The sequence below is a fragment of the Limulus polyphemus genome, unplaced genomic scaffold, assembly GCF_000517525.1.
Source record: "Limulus polyphemus unplaced genomic scaffold, Limulus_polyphemus-2.1.2 Scaffold36, whole genome shotgun sequence".
Taxonomy (NCBI): Eukaryota; Metazoa; Arthropoda; class Merostomata; order Xiphosura; family Limulidae; genus Limulus; species Limulus polyphemus.
The window spans coordinates 1,329,026-1,347,417 of NW_013665646.1; the positions used below are offsets into that span (position 1 = coordinate 1,329,026).

The 18,392-nt window shown below is 31.3% G+C and overlaps 2 protein-coding genes across 13 annotated transcripts in view; both read left to right on the forward strand.

Annotated features, from left to right (window-relative positions):
* Window positions 1–18,392, forward strand: part of LOC106461019 (hippocampus abundant transcript 1 protein-like) — a 43,698-nt gene that overhangs the window by 23,891 nt on the left and 1,415 nt on the right. For 6 of the 7 annotated variants that reach the window (XM_022388055.1, XM_022388052.1, XM_022388073.1 and 3 more), the window contains one exon: window positions 1,227–6,144. In XM_022388055.1, the coding sequence (XP_022243763.1) occupies window positions 1,227–1,472 (246 nt within the window). In that variant the 3' untranslated portion in view covers window positions 1,473–6,144. Of the gene's footprint in view, window positions 1–1,226; window positions 6,145–18,392 lie in introns of those variants that run through there. The other variant, XR_002610943.1, reaches the window with a different exon arrangement.
* The window catches only part of LOC106461028 (dnaJ homolog subfamily C member 5-like), a 23,323-nt gene continuing 17,137 nt past the window's right edge, over window positions 12,207–18,392 (forward strand). For 3 of the 6 annotated variants that reach the window (XM_022388098.1, XM_022388080.1, XM_022388103.1), the window contains exons 1-2: window positions 12,349–12,446; window positions 16,899–17,016. In XM_022388098.1, the coding sequence (XP_022243806.1) occupies window positions 16,994–17,016 (23 nt within the window). In that variant the 5' untranslated portion in view covers window positions 12,349–12,446; window positions 16,899–16,993. The other 3 variants (XM_013920811.2, XM_022388095.1, XM_022388091.1) reach the window with 3 other exon arrangements.

Sequence of the window (18,392 nt, forward strand, 5' to 3'; positions counted from 1 at the left end):
GGCCATGTCACATTGATTATATTTATAGGCGTATGGAGAGTTTCTCGAAATTCAGTTTTACGTAACAATACTGACGCTAACACTAATATTTACGTACACACATATATTGTTGATTCTTACCACAAATTGATGAGCTTCAGAAAGCTGAAAATGAGTATAAAAACAGTAAGAAACAAGCAAACATTGACAGTTTTACTTCTTGGCATATGTTATTGTCAGACAGAAAACTTACGATTATGTGATGTTGCTATAGAAGTCTTAGTTCTTTTGCAAAAACTATAAAATAATTTTATTACTTCTGAACATCATAATCTTTTCTATATAAAATGTAATTCAGATTAAGAGATAAGATTTCATAACAGTTGTAAAAAAAGTTTCATAATGTTTACTCAACTTCATTTTACATGATTTTGATTCAGTTTTTTTTGTTAACTAAATAAACACGATTGAGAGGTTGGTTTAAGCACTATTTATTTTGTGTATTTTTTGTATTTATTTGTGAATTACAAGAAAAAATTTTTAATTTATTATTCAATTGAAGTCAGAAGAGAGATGTGACTGCACAAGACTTGTGTGAATAAGTAACATACTTGATTACATTTTTTTTTACTGAGACAGAATGGGTTACAATAATATATTGGTAGGATATAAAGGTTCTGTTAGGGGTCTAGTCAGGAGTGTGCTGGCAAATTTTTTAACAACTGGTTCTGTTTAAGGTCAAAATTCTGTGATACATCAATATAAACTTGTACTAATTTGTGAAACATGTAATAGTTAATAGTAAGGAAAATAAGTTTTTTTTTTTTGCACCATTTCAAGATAAATTTCTATTGACTGCTAAATATTTATTAGAAAATTTAACAACTGGTTTGGGTGAACCGGACTGAACAAGCCCCAGCACACCCCTGGGTCTATCATTACACATCATTTTTAGGTACATAGTTTTTAATATTTAAGTTATTGTTTGGCTCCAATAAATAAATTTTATAAAGGAAAGACTGGAAAGTATTTGTTGGAACAAAAGTTTATTTATCAGTCACAAATTGTTGGTCAAAATTTTTAACTGTTTTTTTTTTATGAATTTTAGGCTTGCATGTCTATCTAAGTAAAGCTTTTACTTCTTAAAACCTAACTTTAATGAAAGGATTTTTGTGTGTGTTTTGAATAATAATACTTCTATAATCATAAAGATCCACTACAGTGACTTTTCACTTCTTTATTAACAGCTGGTTCCTGGGCCACCGTTTGTGTTTGGAGCTTTCCTGGTAATGTTAGCCCTACTGGTTGCTGCCTTCATTCCTGAGTCTCACCCACTTGGCAACAGTATTCGCTGTCCCTCACATCATCGACATTCTTCTCTTTCTGCAGCTACAAACTCCAGTGTGAGCTCCGAAGGTCCATTTCTTAATGATGTAGTTCATAAGCGAACAGATGGAATGCAACCACTTTTACATGATACAGAACCTTTATAACCAGTCATTTTTCCTATTGCAAATAATTTTTCTGTACTGTTCTTACTTCAGAAATTGTATTCGGAGAAACGAAAGAAGGCTGCACTGTACATAGTATAGAATTATAAAAAAATTTAAAGGATAGATGTGGCTTTGGAATTACAAATTCTTTTATGAAGATGGTGTATATATATATATATATGTGTGTGTGTGTGTATAGGAAATACATTAATTGTAAATTTTCTGAAGATACTGTACTTTAATAGACTGTTGAATATATTCATGATAGTAGCAGCTTGTCAGAAGTTGCTGCTTTAAAAAAGGAATATATTAGATTTCATACATTTGTACGATATTTTATAACAGTAAGTGGAATGAGTGTGTTCTTAATAAAACATTACTGTTGATCATAGTGGGTAATTGTATGGAATTGTGATTATTTCAACTGAGTTTTCACAACCAGTGCTGACTAGATACTAGCCTACCAGGTCTTAGGCCTTTCTGTTTGATCCCAAATAAGGTTGATCAGTCTTGATGTTTCAGATACCTGCAAGTGTTAGATTTGTTAGCAGTAGTGAAGGATGATAAAAAAAAGGTTTATTTTTATTGTTGTTGAAAGTTTACTGTTGCTAGTTTCTCTTACTTGTACTTAAAACGTATATAAAAAATACAGATAATTGTGAAAAAAATTTTTTAGATTAGTTAAAAAGTGCATTTATGTTTAGTAATATATCTTGTGCCTTACAAACTCTCTATTAATTTAGTTTTTGCTTTTCAATCACAATTATATTAATTTTATATGTAAGAGAAATTGGGCATAAGAATGGAATCTTTTTTATTTTTAACCTTTGATATTTTAAAACAACTATTCAAACAACAGAACCAAAAGAAAGAAAGTGTCAAACATAAAAATCAAATACAATTAGGATACAAACTACATTGTCAAATGTGCCATAGTAACAGAGAGATCTGTAGTAGAAGTAGAACCCACACTGTTGTATAAGTAGATCATATATCAAATTTAACCTCTATTCACGAGCCTGATATTTGGAAAGATATAACAATTAATTGAAAAATTAAGAACGGATACGAACACTCTTACCTACTGTGTCTCACATTTAAAACTACAAGTGTACAACCAGTTAAGGAAATATAATTACTGTAGTGAAGCAGAATTATAAAAATTAATGCAGTTTACAACAACTAGACCACTGAAGGTGGGGATGGTGACATAAAAATAAAACCAGCCCCCATGATGGTCACACACCTATATGAACAGTATAATAAAGCATAAAATAGTGATGTTAGAGAAAATATATATAAAAATATTAAAAGTTATTATGCTGAAAAAAATGGTAATTTTTTTGTATCTAGCACAACTTAACTAGAACATTCAATGATTATGACCATTCATCTAACTGTATGAGCTCTTTATCAGTATAATGTCCAGGTATATTGGTTGAGTTTCTTACTATTTTTTTGTGGACTTTATAGAGAAAAGTCCATATTTTATTTGTTTAACAGTAGACAATTTTAATCTAGTCTTGCAAATATTATTATACTGTTCACGAGGAGGCTGGAATTTCAACTTCGGGAGATAAGTTTTTACATCACCCTCGACTGTTAATTTGTTTTTTTTTTCCTTATACTTCATTAAGAGCAACTAGCTATTCATAATTGAAGATTTTAAACCATTTATGTTCTTGATTTTGTTTTTCTTCAAATATTTGAGGCTTGTGAATAGAGGTCAAATCTGATAGATGTTGTTTCTCTACTGTCATGTGAGTCATAAATCTTCAGATATCTCTCTTACTAAAATACATTAGATGTGTGTGTCTGTGTTTATAGATATACAAAGATACACATCTTGGTCAGTTTCCCAAATTTAGTGGTTTTTGAACTTGATAATCTGACATTAAGAATAGATAGCATTATCTTGTTCATACAAGATTGTGTTAAAATCACAAAATAAAAGGATTTGTTCGTAACATTTGGGAGGGATCCATGTCTTTATACTAGCATGTAATTTAGGGGTGAGCTGTACCAACTATCAAGTAGAAAGGGGTTATAATTCTTATCAAACTGCTGTTGTACAGAAATTTGTTGCCAAAACTTCAAACTGTGCAGCTCTCCATCAATAGTTGTTTATTTCAAGTTCCACAGTAATTTAGTTTTGAGTATTTTATTCAGTATTGATTATGTTAGTTGAAAAAGAAAAAAGGTTATGTATTCTTTCAAAGAATCTATCGAACCCAAAGAATATTGCAGAAAGATAAGTAGGAATGTGATGCTAACATATTCGTAAGATATGCCCCAAGTAACTATACAGTGTAATCACTCTGAAAGGTTTTCTAAGAAGTATTGAATATCAGTTGTTTTGATTAGTAGCTTATATGATCATCAAAGTCTAATTACTAATTACTTTTTAATAATATTAATACTGCTAGGTACTGATTATTTTATATCTTGTTTCAACTGCTAATCAGTATCTAATAGTAATGATAAACAGATTACTAAGTAATTGATAATTAGATATAGAGAGCCATATAAGTTACTAACTGGAACAACCATTCATCAGTATTCTAATAAGGGATATTATGGTTATTTCTATGGAAACCAAGTGTATAAATAGAACTAGTTGACTACATCAGTAAAACTATTGTGTTGTAGCATTACATTTCTCGAAGAAAAAGGATCCCGTTTTTCTCCATCTATCTAGAACCATAACCTTAAGACAGTGCTAGTTACATTCAGTGCAACTGGAGTATATTACTTATCACTGTTGTATATGTCTGGAAAATTATTGCACAGCTGGAATGTTTTGTGTTGCCTGACCCTGACTGGCCTTAGTATTAGCTAATGTTTATTTTTAAATAAAAATTTGGCTTTGTTTTTCTTATACTTTTAAGTGTGTATGTGCATGTCACTCAATACCACACTATTATACATTTTTTATTTACTTTTATACTTTGTTTCATGTCGATTGCTTGAAATATTGTATAACTTTGTGCAGATTGTCAAACTGGAGTTTTTTTATTCACATTTCTACAAAATATAAAAATATCTAGATAAGAATCTAGAGGTGAAATAGAACGGTTAATGTTTCCTAGTGGGGAAGAATGAGACATTTATACAATGAGTAAAATTATTTTAGTGTACGTATAACCTTCTTAACTCTTTCACTGCCATCTAGAATTCCCACCTATTATGTATAATATGAAACCATTCTTCATTCAGTAATAAAATGCAACGTTCCCTTTCAGTTAAGAATGAAATGTGATTTATTCCTTATATTGCCTAGTGTGCATCAGTGGTTTTGTTTTTAATCGTTGTTTCCTTCAGTGCCAACTTGATGAAAGTCATCAAACACTAACAAAAGCGTTCTTTATTTTAGAGCTGTAGAGGTGGTAACCCTACTGCCATGAACATATATATTGTCTTCTTGTAGAACACTGCCATACGAGTTTGAAATTTTTATACTAATGTGAATAATAGGGTATTCTCCATCAAACTTCCTAAAATTTATCAGTTTCAGAAAAGTATTAAAATGTCTATTTTTACTCTGTTGTTATCTAAAGATAAACGTATCACTGGGAAAGTTCTATATCTATAAACATGGCAGTGAAAAAGTTCAAGACCCACTTGTGAAAATATTTAAAAGTAATATTAACTTTTGTCTGAAAGATAAAATTGTGTTTTCATATTGTTTTACAGCAGTTACTTTTATATATAATTGTATGAACATAGGTTTAGTCAAATTACTGGAACAAGTAAAATAACATATTTTTTCACAACCTTTATGGTGAACTTCAAACTTGAAATACTTGTCTTACACTACTTTCATTTGTAGGGAAGAGATATTAAAAATACAAAATGTGTGAAAATAAAACTGATTTTATGTTAAAACTAAATATAGTTTTGATGCAAGCTCATATTTCTTTGTTGCCAGTAAAATTTGATGTATTTTTCCATTTCAAAATAATCTCTTACAAGATATTTCTCAATCAACACATGAAATATATAAATAATAGTTACTTATTCGTGATGTTATGAAAACAGTTGTGTTGAACAACTCATTAAAATTCATTTTGTGTTCCACAATTTTTTTGTTGGTAAAATTATTAATTCTTTTGGTGGTAATGCATTTTCTTTTATAATCACTAATAAACAAACAAAACATGTTAACATTAATCGTTTAGGCTAACGTATTCATAAGAGGTAGGAGCATATTTTGTTTTTATTTATATACATAAATGTGTGTGTATTTATAGGATTATTGAAATCTTTCAAAGAATTGACTGTGATATTACATAAAACCTATTTCCATCCTTTATTTATATTACTCAGTGGCTGATAGAAAATTATTACATATACTAATGTTAGCCTACTTTTCTTTTGTGGTTATTATGGGCTTTTTCTAGGTTTTATTACTTTTTTATTTCTTTTGTGAGTGTTGTGTGTTAGCATTTGTTCTAATGTACCATTGCATAATTGTGTAACTTGTGACTTCAGAAATTGTGTGATCATGGTTTTTAAAAGTCATTTCAGAGCATTATGTATAGAGTACATGACATGGATACGTTGTCTTTTTTTCCTTCAGTGTTATCTATTCTCAATGTAAGGGTGTTGCGTTTTTGAGCTTTAAAAATCGTCTGTAAAATTTAGTTGTCCAAATAAAATAATTGCAAGTTTGTTCTTATGGTTGTGCTTTTTATCAGTCATTTATTTTAAATGATCCACTATAAAAGAACATATACCGTGGATATCTTTAGAAACTCCTAATGTAGTAATAATAGCAATAAAATAAATCCATATATGTTTAGCACATAGGAACATTGTTTTATGTTTGTTAGCAAGCCTTCTTCGAGTTTGAGTGACTGACTTTTGATTTTGAACATGCTGTTTAAGAAAGCATTGTTATAAATTCAAGTTCACACAAATATTGTTGACATACAGTGTTGGATTAAAAGGTGAAAATAGAAATATTATTTTAAAAATATGCAATGGATATGGCGAATATAGTGTGTTGGGAACGGTATTATACACTCTTTAAGTTTTAGAAAATCCCTAAGGAACTAGATAAAGAATGTAATGTTTAACCCATTGATTGCTGATAAGTCGTATAGGGTACAGCCCGCCCCTTGTATTTGAATGCGAGTGTGTTGTATACGGTGTACGGCTCGCAAATATTTCACGCGCGTTTAAAGTTGCCGCAGTCAAAGGGTTAAGAATGTAATAGGCCTAACACTAACGTCATGTGGCAAGTATAATTATAAACATTGAATTTATAAATATAATTTTAGGAAATTACACAAAAGTTATTTGAAATTCAAATGAAATGTAACATTTTATTGTTATAAATTCACATGATCTAAATTCTGAAAATTGGCTTTTAAAAAATTATTTTGATGATACAGTATTATGTAAAAATTATGATTTTAAAATTAACATGTATCCATAAGTGTCGCTCATAGGTTTCACACTTATAAATATAATTGTTTGTTGCTGTTTTTTGCGTATTCCTTCTCTTCTTTGTATCCATACCCAATAGACGGAGAGTCATTCGTTTTCCCAAATTATATTATTCTAGTAGAACATGTCGAAATTCGATAACATGTCAAACCATATTCTAAAACTAAGAACCATCGAATTCATAATGGAAAAGTTGTTTACAAAACGCCCTTGCAAACAATATTTGCTCCTTCCGGGATATAAGTTTCAACCAATCGAATGACCGTATCCTGGATAGAACTGCTTAGAGGTAATCGTGGGAAAAAAATAGGCTCAGCTAAGTGCAGCCCCGAAAGATAGACATCCATTTTCCCAAATTGTATTAAGACATGTATAGATGTATACATAACAATGTGATATACATACAAGCAAAAATTGGGACACTTATAATCATTTCAAGCTAGAAAGAAACGAATTTTTAAAGAAACTGTTTCCAGTCATGACAAGTTAAATCATACAAGACCGGTAGAAATTAATAAAAACCCTATAACCAGAGCGCTTTCAAAAGGTGGTCCTTTCTTTTTCAGGGGCAAACTGAAGAAGAAAGGTCCACCTTTCGAAAGCACTCGGATTATAGGATTTTTATTCCTTTCTATCAAGACTTCTTGAACCTACGTGTTTTTTAAACATACAAGATTGATGTCATGATTTTCCCTCACTCTGTTCATGTTGCCCCCAGTGACACAACGGTATGTCTGCGGACTTACAACGCTAGAAACTGGGTTTCGATACCCGTGGTGGGCAGAGCACAGATAGTTTATTGTGTAACTTTGTGCTTAACTTCAAAACAACAACAACTATTCATGTCTTTATTTGATCCCGTGTTGATCTTTATAATCATAAGAGTTTCTATCTTTAAGTGGAGTTGTTCTCAAACTGGAGAATGGAGGTTAAATTACATACGATGATTATTGTCATTCCCAGGTAGGAATGGAAACAGCAGACTTCAAATTTACTTAAATATAGACTATACATGTTTTCTCATTCTTGTTTGTACTGTGTGACCAGTTAACTTCGAGTGAGCAAGGCTATTTGGCTTGTACTCCAAGCTCAATGGAGGCCTCAAATTTAGACACTTGTTAATTTTTGGCATTTGTTAAGTTTCGTGATTTGTTGTTTTAATGCGCCTTTCTTCAGATTATATTTCACTCTTTTTTTTTTTTCGAGCTAATGATTTTTGTTATTGTTTTCACGTGTCGCCATTTCTTATTATTATGGCCAGGGGCCTCAAAAGCTAGAAGTAGCCCGGGCCTCTCTGAGAGGGCCTGCGAGTGAGTGTGTGGTTAGTTCTTTTCTTACAGCTTTATTCGTAGAATACTTTATGAATGAATCCATTTTATGGTATAATTATTGCATGTTTTAATTAATGATTGTCTATTGAATTTATTCGTAGTAATCAACTTTCTTGGTTTCTAGTGAATGGGTTTTGAACTCACACTAAAATGAGTGTTTTTACTAACTGAGCTAAAGGGTTAACCCGGTGGTACCTCTTAATAAGGCAGTTTTTAACAGTTCAAACTACCACAGTTTCCCCTCCTTTCACACAACAAGGCCCATCTCATGGATATGGACGAAAAAACATTTCTTATTAATTGAACTAGTCTATGATCTTCTAGTAAACCGATATTCAATAGATAAAACACAAGTTTTAGAAATGTTACACAAAGAAGAAATAGAATAGTGGTGGCAAAGGAAAAAATAAACACAAGTGAATAAACAATCAAAATTTTTATTCACAAGTATGTTACTTGGATGTATTGTTGTCTGCTTTATGGCTTACAATTTTCCACTGTTAATGCTTGCTGAGTCTGATAAAAAAAAAAGTTGTCAAATAGATTCACGCCAGACAAATACAAAAATAATTATTCTACACCACTCTTTCAAATTACACAATGGGTCCAAGTGTGGTATACCATAACCCCCAAACTGCATACATCACATATTATTCAAAACAAAGGAGAGAACCCCTAACTAATGCCAATTTGTACAAGTACCTGTGTCTCTGTTTGAGGAGGAATTGCCCCCCTCCAGGGAGTGGACACGGACAAAGGGATACAAGCCTGTAGTCGCTGCTATATGCAACCTTTATCTGAATGAAATGTTTTCAACCTTTTGACATCTAGATTATATATTCTAAATTTGTTATAAACAGATAAAATTAGTAGCTATTTGAGCTATGACATATCAGGAGATAAGCTATAAACTGTATAATGTTTTTAAAACAAAGGCTGCTGTATTCTTGGTTTTACTATGTAATTCAGTAACATAGTAAATGAATTACATGCTTTAATCGAAGACTGCTGCAATGTTAGTTTCATCTTGTGATCCACTTGTAAAGTAAACTATATAACCTGTTTTAATCCAAAACATAAAAAACTAATATACGATTAAATTTTTTTCTGTCGTGAATTTGTATAGTCGACTGTATAAAGTGTGGTTATTAAGATTCGAAACTGGTTTACTATTGAATTGCTATGCAACCTTATTGTATAGTAAATCACGTCATTGACGCTGAAACAATCTATGTAGAAAGGGTGCTGAAAACCATGAACAGAATAGAAACCCCTGTATATGATAGGAACCACGTCAAACTAGGGGATGCCTTTGAGTCAAATGGTTAATTTTAAAGACTGAGCTAATAATAAGTTTGACACTACGTCAGTGATCAATTTTAATGTCTAAATTTCTTCAGCTTAAGACCTTTGTTCAGTACTGCATTTTTGTTAATTTTGTGAATAGTCCATCTTTACTATAATTTCCTTCATTTGATTGTAATATTAATTTTGGATATTAATAGCTACTTACGAGTTTTACTCGAATTTTATAACTGCTACTTCTGGAGCGTCTCCTATTTCAAAGAGAGAGAGAATCTGGATTATGCCTCCTTCTTCCATGGATGTCTCTAAGTGGTTATGCAGTTTAATAAGAAATGGCCCCAATGATTAAAGCATCCCTCTTCTGAAGTTCTTAAACATTGCTGTAGAAGTATGGGTATTGTTCCATTTTGAAACTTGAATCAATGCATCAGTACCATAATTGTGGGTGGCATTTAGGAGAATTGTCTATGTAATTAAGATTGTTTCCCTTTCTTATCAGAAGAACATGTTTATCTGGTAATCAATTTCTTTCTGTGTTTCATTTTGTTTTTGTAACAAAATTTATTCGAGTGGAATATATTGATGAACAGAAAAGCATTCAAACTCTCTCCCCTAAGAATTTGCAAGTCCCCTTCCCAGGTGAAAAGATTTGATTACTGCCTTACAATGCATTTTGGTCATCATAGATTTTTTTCTTCACTGGCAGATCTAGGGTACAATCTTGGAAGGAGCTACTTCGTGAAGGAGGTTCCAAGAGTGAATGAATATACAAAACAAAAAGATTCCGTCCACTTGAATTTCTGCGTAGTATAAGTAGAAACGAGTGGGATACACTATTTAAACAATTAGGGCGGGAGGCAATGGTCCCTTGGCTCCACGTCCCCAATGCTTCTTGTTTAACAGTCTTGGAAAACAAACATCCTTGAGCTTGTCTTTTACCCGAAATCCAAGATAATTATTTGGACAAATAAGATTCATTGCTTAAGAAACTGGGCTATAGATAAAGGATGTCTGATGAGGCGATGACCATGGATGCAATTTAAATTTGAATGACTTTTCGTCCTGTGTAGTACGTGTTTTATAGTTTGTTTTCATGTAAAAAGTTTATGGAAATCTTATGAATAAATATCGGATTTACACTTGCGTCATGTTACATGTAATAAAGTACAAATTATAAAACACAAAAAGGTTCAGTTTAAAAGATATTTCATGCTGTTTATACTTTTACTTTTGGTTTCGTCATATATTTAGCTGTATAATTTATTCTGTATATTGATTAAGTTCTGATTGGTTATGTGAGTGTGTGTGTGTACGGAGAAAGGGGAGGTGTTATAATAGATGGAACATATCACCACGAACTTTATTTACATCTCAATTTTTGAATATACAATTTTCAACTCATATATCGTCTTCTTTTCAACGTTTATAACATGATTTTCTTACCAAGACAAAGTGTAATACCATACTATATAGATAGTTAATGGATTATAATATTTGTCCATCATACAGGTCTGGCATAGCCGCTGGTTAGAGCTTTTGACTCGCAATCTGTGGGTCGCAGTTTCGAATCGTGTTACTGAACATGCTCATACTTTCAGCCATGAGAGCGTTATAATGTTACGATCAATTCCACTTTTCTTTAGTGTAAGAGTAGCCAAAGAATTGGCGATGGGTAGTGTTGACTAGCTGCCGTCCCGAATATCACTTCTAAATTAGGGACGGCTAACGCAGTTAGTCCTCAACTAGCTTTGCACAAACTTCAACAAACAAACCATCGTATAGAAGACAAGCAAATAATGAAAATAAATTTTAACTGCAGCTTTCCTGCACTCCATGGATTCAGGGTTCATGGCCGTTATTGTAAAAAGACACTCCACACTTCGAGGTTGTGAATGCATTATATAAATGATAGGCAAACTCCATTATTTGATAAAACAAGAGTTAGCGACGGAGGCTGTTGATTAACTGCCTTTTCTATAGTCCATGAATTAAAAATTAAGGAATGTTATGCGCAAATAGCTCTTTGTGTATTTTCGCGCAAAAATTCTGAAACAAACATATCTTTACCTTGCAAAAGATGCGTGCTTTTCTATTTTTAATTTTATATAATAATTTCTAATTAGTTGCAATGGTGGAAAACACGGAACGGTTTTTTTATTGTGTTCTGTGAATCTGGTCTCCAATTTTCTTCCTGTTTCTCCGATGTAGTATATTGGGCAGTTATTGCATGTAAACTAGTTGTACCTGATGATGACAAAACCATGTCGAAACGTTATACATTTGCTGTTATGTTAAACTTATATTAAAGTTTTTTTTCATTACCCATTCAAGCCATCTCCAAGCAAAATTAATCTTTTACACTGTGAAATATGACAAAATCATATAGCTATCCCATAGTTACTTGTATCATGTCTAAATCTGGTCGGCTAGAGGGCGGTATGTAAACACTTTTATTGATATTTTCGAAGTATTTTTTTAAATCAAATATTATGTTTGAAATTAAAGCCATTGGCATGTTTATTCACATCCTTAAAACAATAACGTAATAAAATTGTCAGTAGTAATTTATACATTTTATAACTAATTTTCGTTCTTTTGATTTCATTGCTTGTTTTTATTATTATTTTGATACAATAAAATAAAAGCAAAGTTAAAGTTAAAACTCCACGCGACGTGACTTTGAATACTGCTAATAGTAATACTACTACTAAGATTACTATTACGTTACAGCCACCGTCGTGTGTAAGTTGAGGCTCAAAACCATAGGATAAGAAATATAGCTGGTGTATATCGATTTGATCAAGATTACTTTAATATTAACTTTTAAGTAGTATAATTAAAATAATGGACTAAATTGAGTGTTACAGATATTGATCATAGCTGATGTGCAAGTATCTTTGGTTTATTACTGTATAATATTAATGTATTACAATTTACAAATAGACCCATTAGTATTACATTATATTTATAGTATTAGTAGTACTGAATTCGGTAAGAGTTCCATATGGCACCCCCACTCAATTTCTAAAAAATTCATCAAAGTCATATTTATGTATTAATAAATCATATTAATAGTATGATCTGATAATTTTAATACATTATTATACCACTTACTTCATTAATTAGATGTACAATCTTCTTGGGGATAAACTTTACAAATGTCTTGTATAAAGGCATCAAAAAGGCTACTTTTATCAGAATATAATGTTCTCCACATGCATTCACACAAATGCTTGTCAAATGTCTTTGCCCTGGTATGTGTAGTTGGTAGTTGTCTTTTATAAACCCTTTTCAGAATCTTTTTTTTTATCCAGGCAATTCTACAATTTTTGGGTGGGGGTGCCGTATGGAACTCTTTCCCTGAATTTTTTTCTATCCATATGTCGAAATATATGTTTACGGCGTATTTCTATACAGATTGAAATATATGTTAACCTATGAAAAACAAGAGGCCAGTTGGCTCTTTCAATGTGTCTTTTTCACACCTACCCTTTTAAAAAGTGAAAATTTAAACCCAGCCTTTACTTTCCAGGAAATCACTGATTTTCCTCTTAAACTCTTGTAACTGGAACCTTGCCTGTTTTTTTGTTTTGTTTTCAAATCTTAGATGTACGCTCTCTTGTGCTGTTATCTTAAGAATATGCATGTACCTGTTAATGTCATGATTTATATCCAGTGTAAGATTGGCCACTTGGGTTACTGGCTTATGCCAGCAATTCATGTTCAATATAGAGGGTGAACCTCAGTGACCCCCTTCCCCCACTCTCTCTCTCCCTGAGTAAAATAACTGAAGGCACTTATTCCATTTTATTTCATGTGGGGATACTTATATGATCCAGTGTACAAAATGAAGCCACCCAATCAATGGTGGATTTCTTTTGCAGAAAATTGTGCTTGTCAGTTGTCAGTAAAATTCTCATGTCTACTGATAATGGTTGTTGGACACTCTGAACATTTGTAAAATTAGACTGATTAATTGATCATGTAAACCGTGAAGAAAGGTTTATTTTGTTTGTGTGTGTGTGTATATATGAGTATGGCTAACTTTTTAAGTTTGTTAATGAATTGTCAGCCAGATTCTGTATTTACTTAATAAACTTAGATTAAACACATTTACTGTTGACAATTGTTACCTCTCTGGGTCAAGTATATCTTAAGCTTTTTGAGACACATGTGTATGTAATTTTACGAAGAAAAAACATAATTTGTTTTTTTGCATAATTTCCTTTTAAACAGCAGAAATTTTTGTCAGAAAAGGCAAATGTTTTTTTTATGCATGTAAGGATAAAACCTTTTAGTTTTAAAGTTTCATCCAAACTTGGTTTTCCTGAATGACCTAAATTACATAAATATTAGATTTGTTTTTAACACAAATTAACCTGTGGCTAGCATATAAAAAAAATTGAAGCCTAGTTTTCATTGTACATGCAACAACTTGATAAGAACACTACCAAGGCTCTTAATCAAAAAAATTTTCTTAGAGTTTTAACATAAAAACTTACCTTAACCTTTATGTAGATGATTTGAAGGGAAACTTACAAGGTTGTTTTGTAACTTTTTTAGACTTGCATTACCACCACTAACACCATTGATATTAAATTGTGGAGAATTTTGGGTCATATGGTACTCAACATGAAACTATTTGAACTTGCCTAACTGCTTGTTACTAATTTTCTTCTTCCTTTCTAACTATAAAATCATCTTTCACTTTTTATTTTGTTTTGTTAATCCAAGTGAATGATCTGTATGTTTCCAAATGATACACGTTGTAGTAATCTAGGTTAAGTTTTTATGGAAATTTCAGATTTATCATTTTCTCGGCTTGGATTCAAAACCGAGATCTGTTGCACACCAGGTGAGTGCTCTACCAAATGAGCTAAAGGTTTAACCCACTAGTGCTTACTAGTCACTTTTTAACAGCTGAAACTACTACATTCTTCCCTACTCGCAAACAAGGCCAATCCTTTGGCCTAATTTCAGGGCTGTGCAACAGCCCCATGTTGGGTGCGAATGTTATAGTTTATTTTTTCTATAATATATATGATCTTACCTCAGATTTTAGCCTGAGACCTGAAATATGCTAGGAGAGTGCTCTCCCAACTGAGTTAAAGGGTTAACCCCACTAGCACTTTGTAGTAAGTCACTTTTTAAAAACTGAAAGTACTACACCACACTGGAGAAAAACTCACACACTATTCTCCACAACATTAAAATAACTAAAAAGTAGGTACAATAGTCATAAATGCTTGCACTGTAAATGACATTCTGGGATCACAAAATGATTGTATGTAGTGTGCTGAGCAGGTGAACATAGTATAGTTAAAACTTTCAGTCCTTACCATTTGGCAAATTTGGGAATAATATTTAAAAAATTCTCTGGAGAGGGATTAAAATCAAGAAAAACTAAAAATACATCTTGTACAGGTCACTTGTTAGGCCACATTTGGAATATTGTATTCAATCTTGGGCTCCTTACCTTAGGAAAGACATTGAATTGTTGGAAAGGGTTACTTGAATGGTGCCTGGGATGGAGGGGTTGTCATATGAGCAGAGGCTGAAATCTCTCAAATTAGGAGGATCTTATTGGGGTGTTTAAGATTGTAAAGAGAATTGACAGTGTTGATGCATCAGCTTTTTTCATATTTAACAGTGAGAATAGTAGGATTAGGGGACACAAATATATAAATTTTGACACGGTAGGAGTCATCTTCAGCTAAGACAGTTTCATTTTTCTAACAGGATGTTTGGCCTTTGGAATGGGTTGCCTTCAGATGTTGTAGAGGCAGTAAATTTCAGTGAGTTTAAAAAAAACGTGATAAATATATGAATGATAAGGGCTGGCTTCAGGATTTTTTTAAAATTATTTTAATTTAGTTTAGAGGATGGAACAGCCGAGATGGTCCAATAGGTCCTATGTTGTCCCAAAACTTTATATTATGTTAAAAAGAATGTCTTATGTAATAGTGTAGCTTAAAATATACTAAGTTGAATTGTCTTTTAGTTATGTAAATTATACAATGTAATGCAAACCAAAAATACACATTTAAAATGTATAATATAAAAAGATAGGTAATATTACTGAAAGAAAACCTTTGAAATAAACACAGTCAGAACTAAGTAACACCAACAAAAACTGAGGAAACTTAGCTTTTAGTCCTTGAGACAGCACCAATGTTTTGTTCTTTCTTGTCAAAAGATACAAAGTAACCAATCTACAATTAAAAATCCCTGTCACTATACTATGGTGTTATTCATTCGTGGAAAGATAACAATAAAATAGGCACTTTGGTAGGATAAAGTCAGTGGGTTTATGTAGATATATATGGTAGAATTCTGTACATTACAAGTGCCTGCTATAATGTGATCTTAGCAAATTTATAAATATTCTTTTCTCTGCAGCTGGCTGCAATCTGATGTCCTAGTCTTCCTGAAACAACAACACATTGGAGCATGTTCTACAAACAATTCCCTGAAAAAAATTTTTTCTTTCCAAAAGCCACATTTAAATATTCGAGTGAAGTTTTTTAATTGATAAAATGATATTTGGATTGTGAATTTTCATAGTGAGCATATTACTGTTATTGCAATGAGGATCTTGGGCTCACTTTAATTGTAAGAAGTATAATTCTTTTCAAATAAATACTTTTTTCTTTTGTGCCAGAAAAATTTTTAAACCAATTTACATTGAAATTTCAAAGTGAAAGCAATAATTTCATTGCTTTGTAAAGTTTTAATTTTGATTTAATCTAGAAAACAAACTATCAAAATCAATCTTATAAGAATAAAACGTACGCAATGTACCTAGTGAATACTGGAGTAAAGAACTCGTTCAACAAGTAAAAATAAAGTGATTAAGAAAAACATTGAACTAGTTTTTTCTTATGTGAAATACTTTACCCTGAAGAAGGCATCAGCTGGAACATTTGGAAAATAAACAGTTTTTGGAGCTTAAATAATTTTTTATTGTAGAATGTGTACATAAAAATTAGATTTGTTGAAAAAGTAGGACTATATGAAATGTAATCTAACTGAAACTTAAATAAACTAAAGATGGAACAAGTTTGGATACCAGTTTTAAGATTAAAAATGCATTAAAAATTGGGAGCCTGAATTTATTTTTACAACTTCCTGGTATCTAGAAACTACTTAGATTATAAGGTAAATATCAGTTAAGTGCTCATCTTGCTCTAATAGCAAGTATATCATTTGGTACTATATGATATAATATTCTCTAACTGGTAATTGGTACGGTGTTGTTTATGACTGTGCTAGTGATAATTAATGAAACTTTTTCTGAATTGGTTATCTGTGATAAAGAATACATTTTGTTCTCCTTTAGGAGAAGAATAACATCTTTTCTTGTGCTGAATGGATCTCTGAAAAAATACAAAATATTCCTGTTGTTTTACTTGGAAGAGAGTTACACATTACAACATGGATAACATGCGAAAAATGTCGTAAGTGTTTCATTTATTTTCAAAGGGACTTAAGGTTGTTTCTTTTTAAAATGATTAAGTTATAAGTGATCAATGATATGTAAGATTGTCTGTGGTTTTATGAGTCCATACTTCTTGTTAAAAAGATATCGTACAACAATACCAAGAACATGAACAGTTCCATTACTAGTGTTGCTTTATTGTATAAAGATATTGTACAACAATACCAAGAATATGAACAGTTCCATTACTAGTGTTGCTTTATTGTATAAAGATATTGTACAACAATACAAGAATATGAACACTTCCATTACTAGTGTTGCTTTATTTTATAAAGATATTGTACAACAATACCAAGAATATGAACAGTTCCATTACTAGTGTTGCTTTATTGTATAAAGATATTGTACAACAATACAAGAATATGAACACTTCCATTACTAGTGTTGCTCTATTGTATAAAGATATTGTACAACAATACCAAGAATATGAACAGTTTCATTACTAGTGTTGCTTTATTGTATAACGATACTGTACAACAATACAAGAACATGAACAGTTCCATTACTAGTGTTGCTCTATTGTATAAAGATATTGTATAACAATACCAAGAATATGAACAGTTCCATTACTAGTGTTGCTTTATTGTATAAAGATATTGTACAACAATACCAAGAACATGAAGAGTTACACTACTAGTGTTGCTCTATTGTATAAAGATATTGACTGTACAACAGATATATGTTTCAAATATATTTTATCTCTGTATGGAAAGCAAGTCTGCTTGATCAAATAGGCATTTTGTGTTTACCAAGTAATATTTATTTTAATCAGTGCCTTTTTTGTTCAACTGAAAGTCAATTTTAAGTTTCTCTTTTATTTCAGTTGTTTTTTTCTTTTACTGGATTTGATTATCCAGGATCAGTTATTTTGTGACGGTCACAAGTTTCTGATTTGTTGTCTCCTCTTCTAGATCCATTTAATTTTAATACTGATGAGTATGTAGAAAAAAAAATACAAAAACAAATGAAACCAGTTGTGGGTGAGATGCTCTGGTTTTATCTTTTTTTTTGATATTTTTTACTTACTATGTCATTGCTTATTTTCTTCCAAGTTCATATATTTGCATTTAACTCAAATACTTCTTATTCAGTTATTGTGGCCACTTATTTTTTCTTTTAAATAATAATAAAAATGTGCTCTTATATCAACTTACAGCACATGGACTATAGAACTCATCACTGTCATTGAATATATGGATGATACCTTCTAACCTTTTTTGGCCACACCTTTTTTTCACTCCTAAGGTGTGTTTGATTAGATTTTATGACTTTGTCAATACACACCAACAAACCACAGCAAGTAAGAGAATGACACTCAATAGTAACCAACATTAG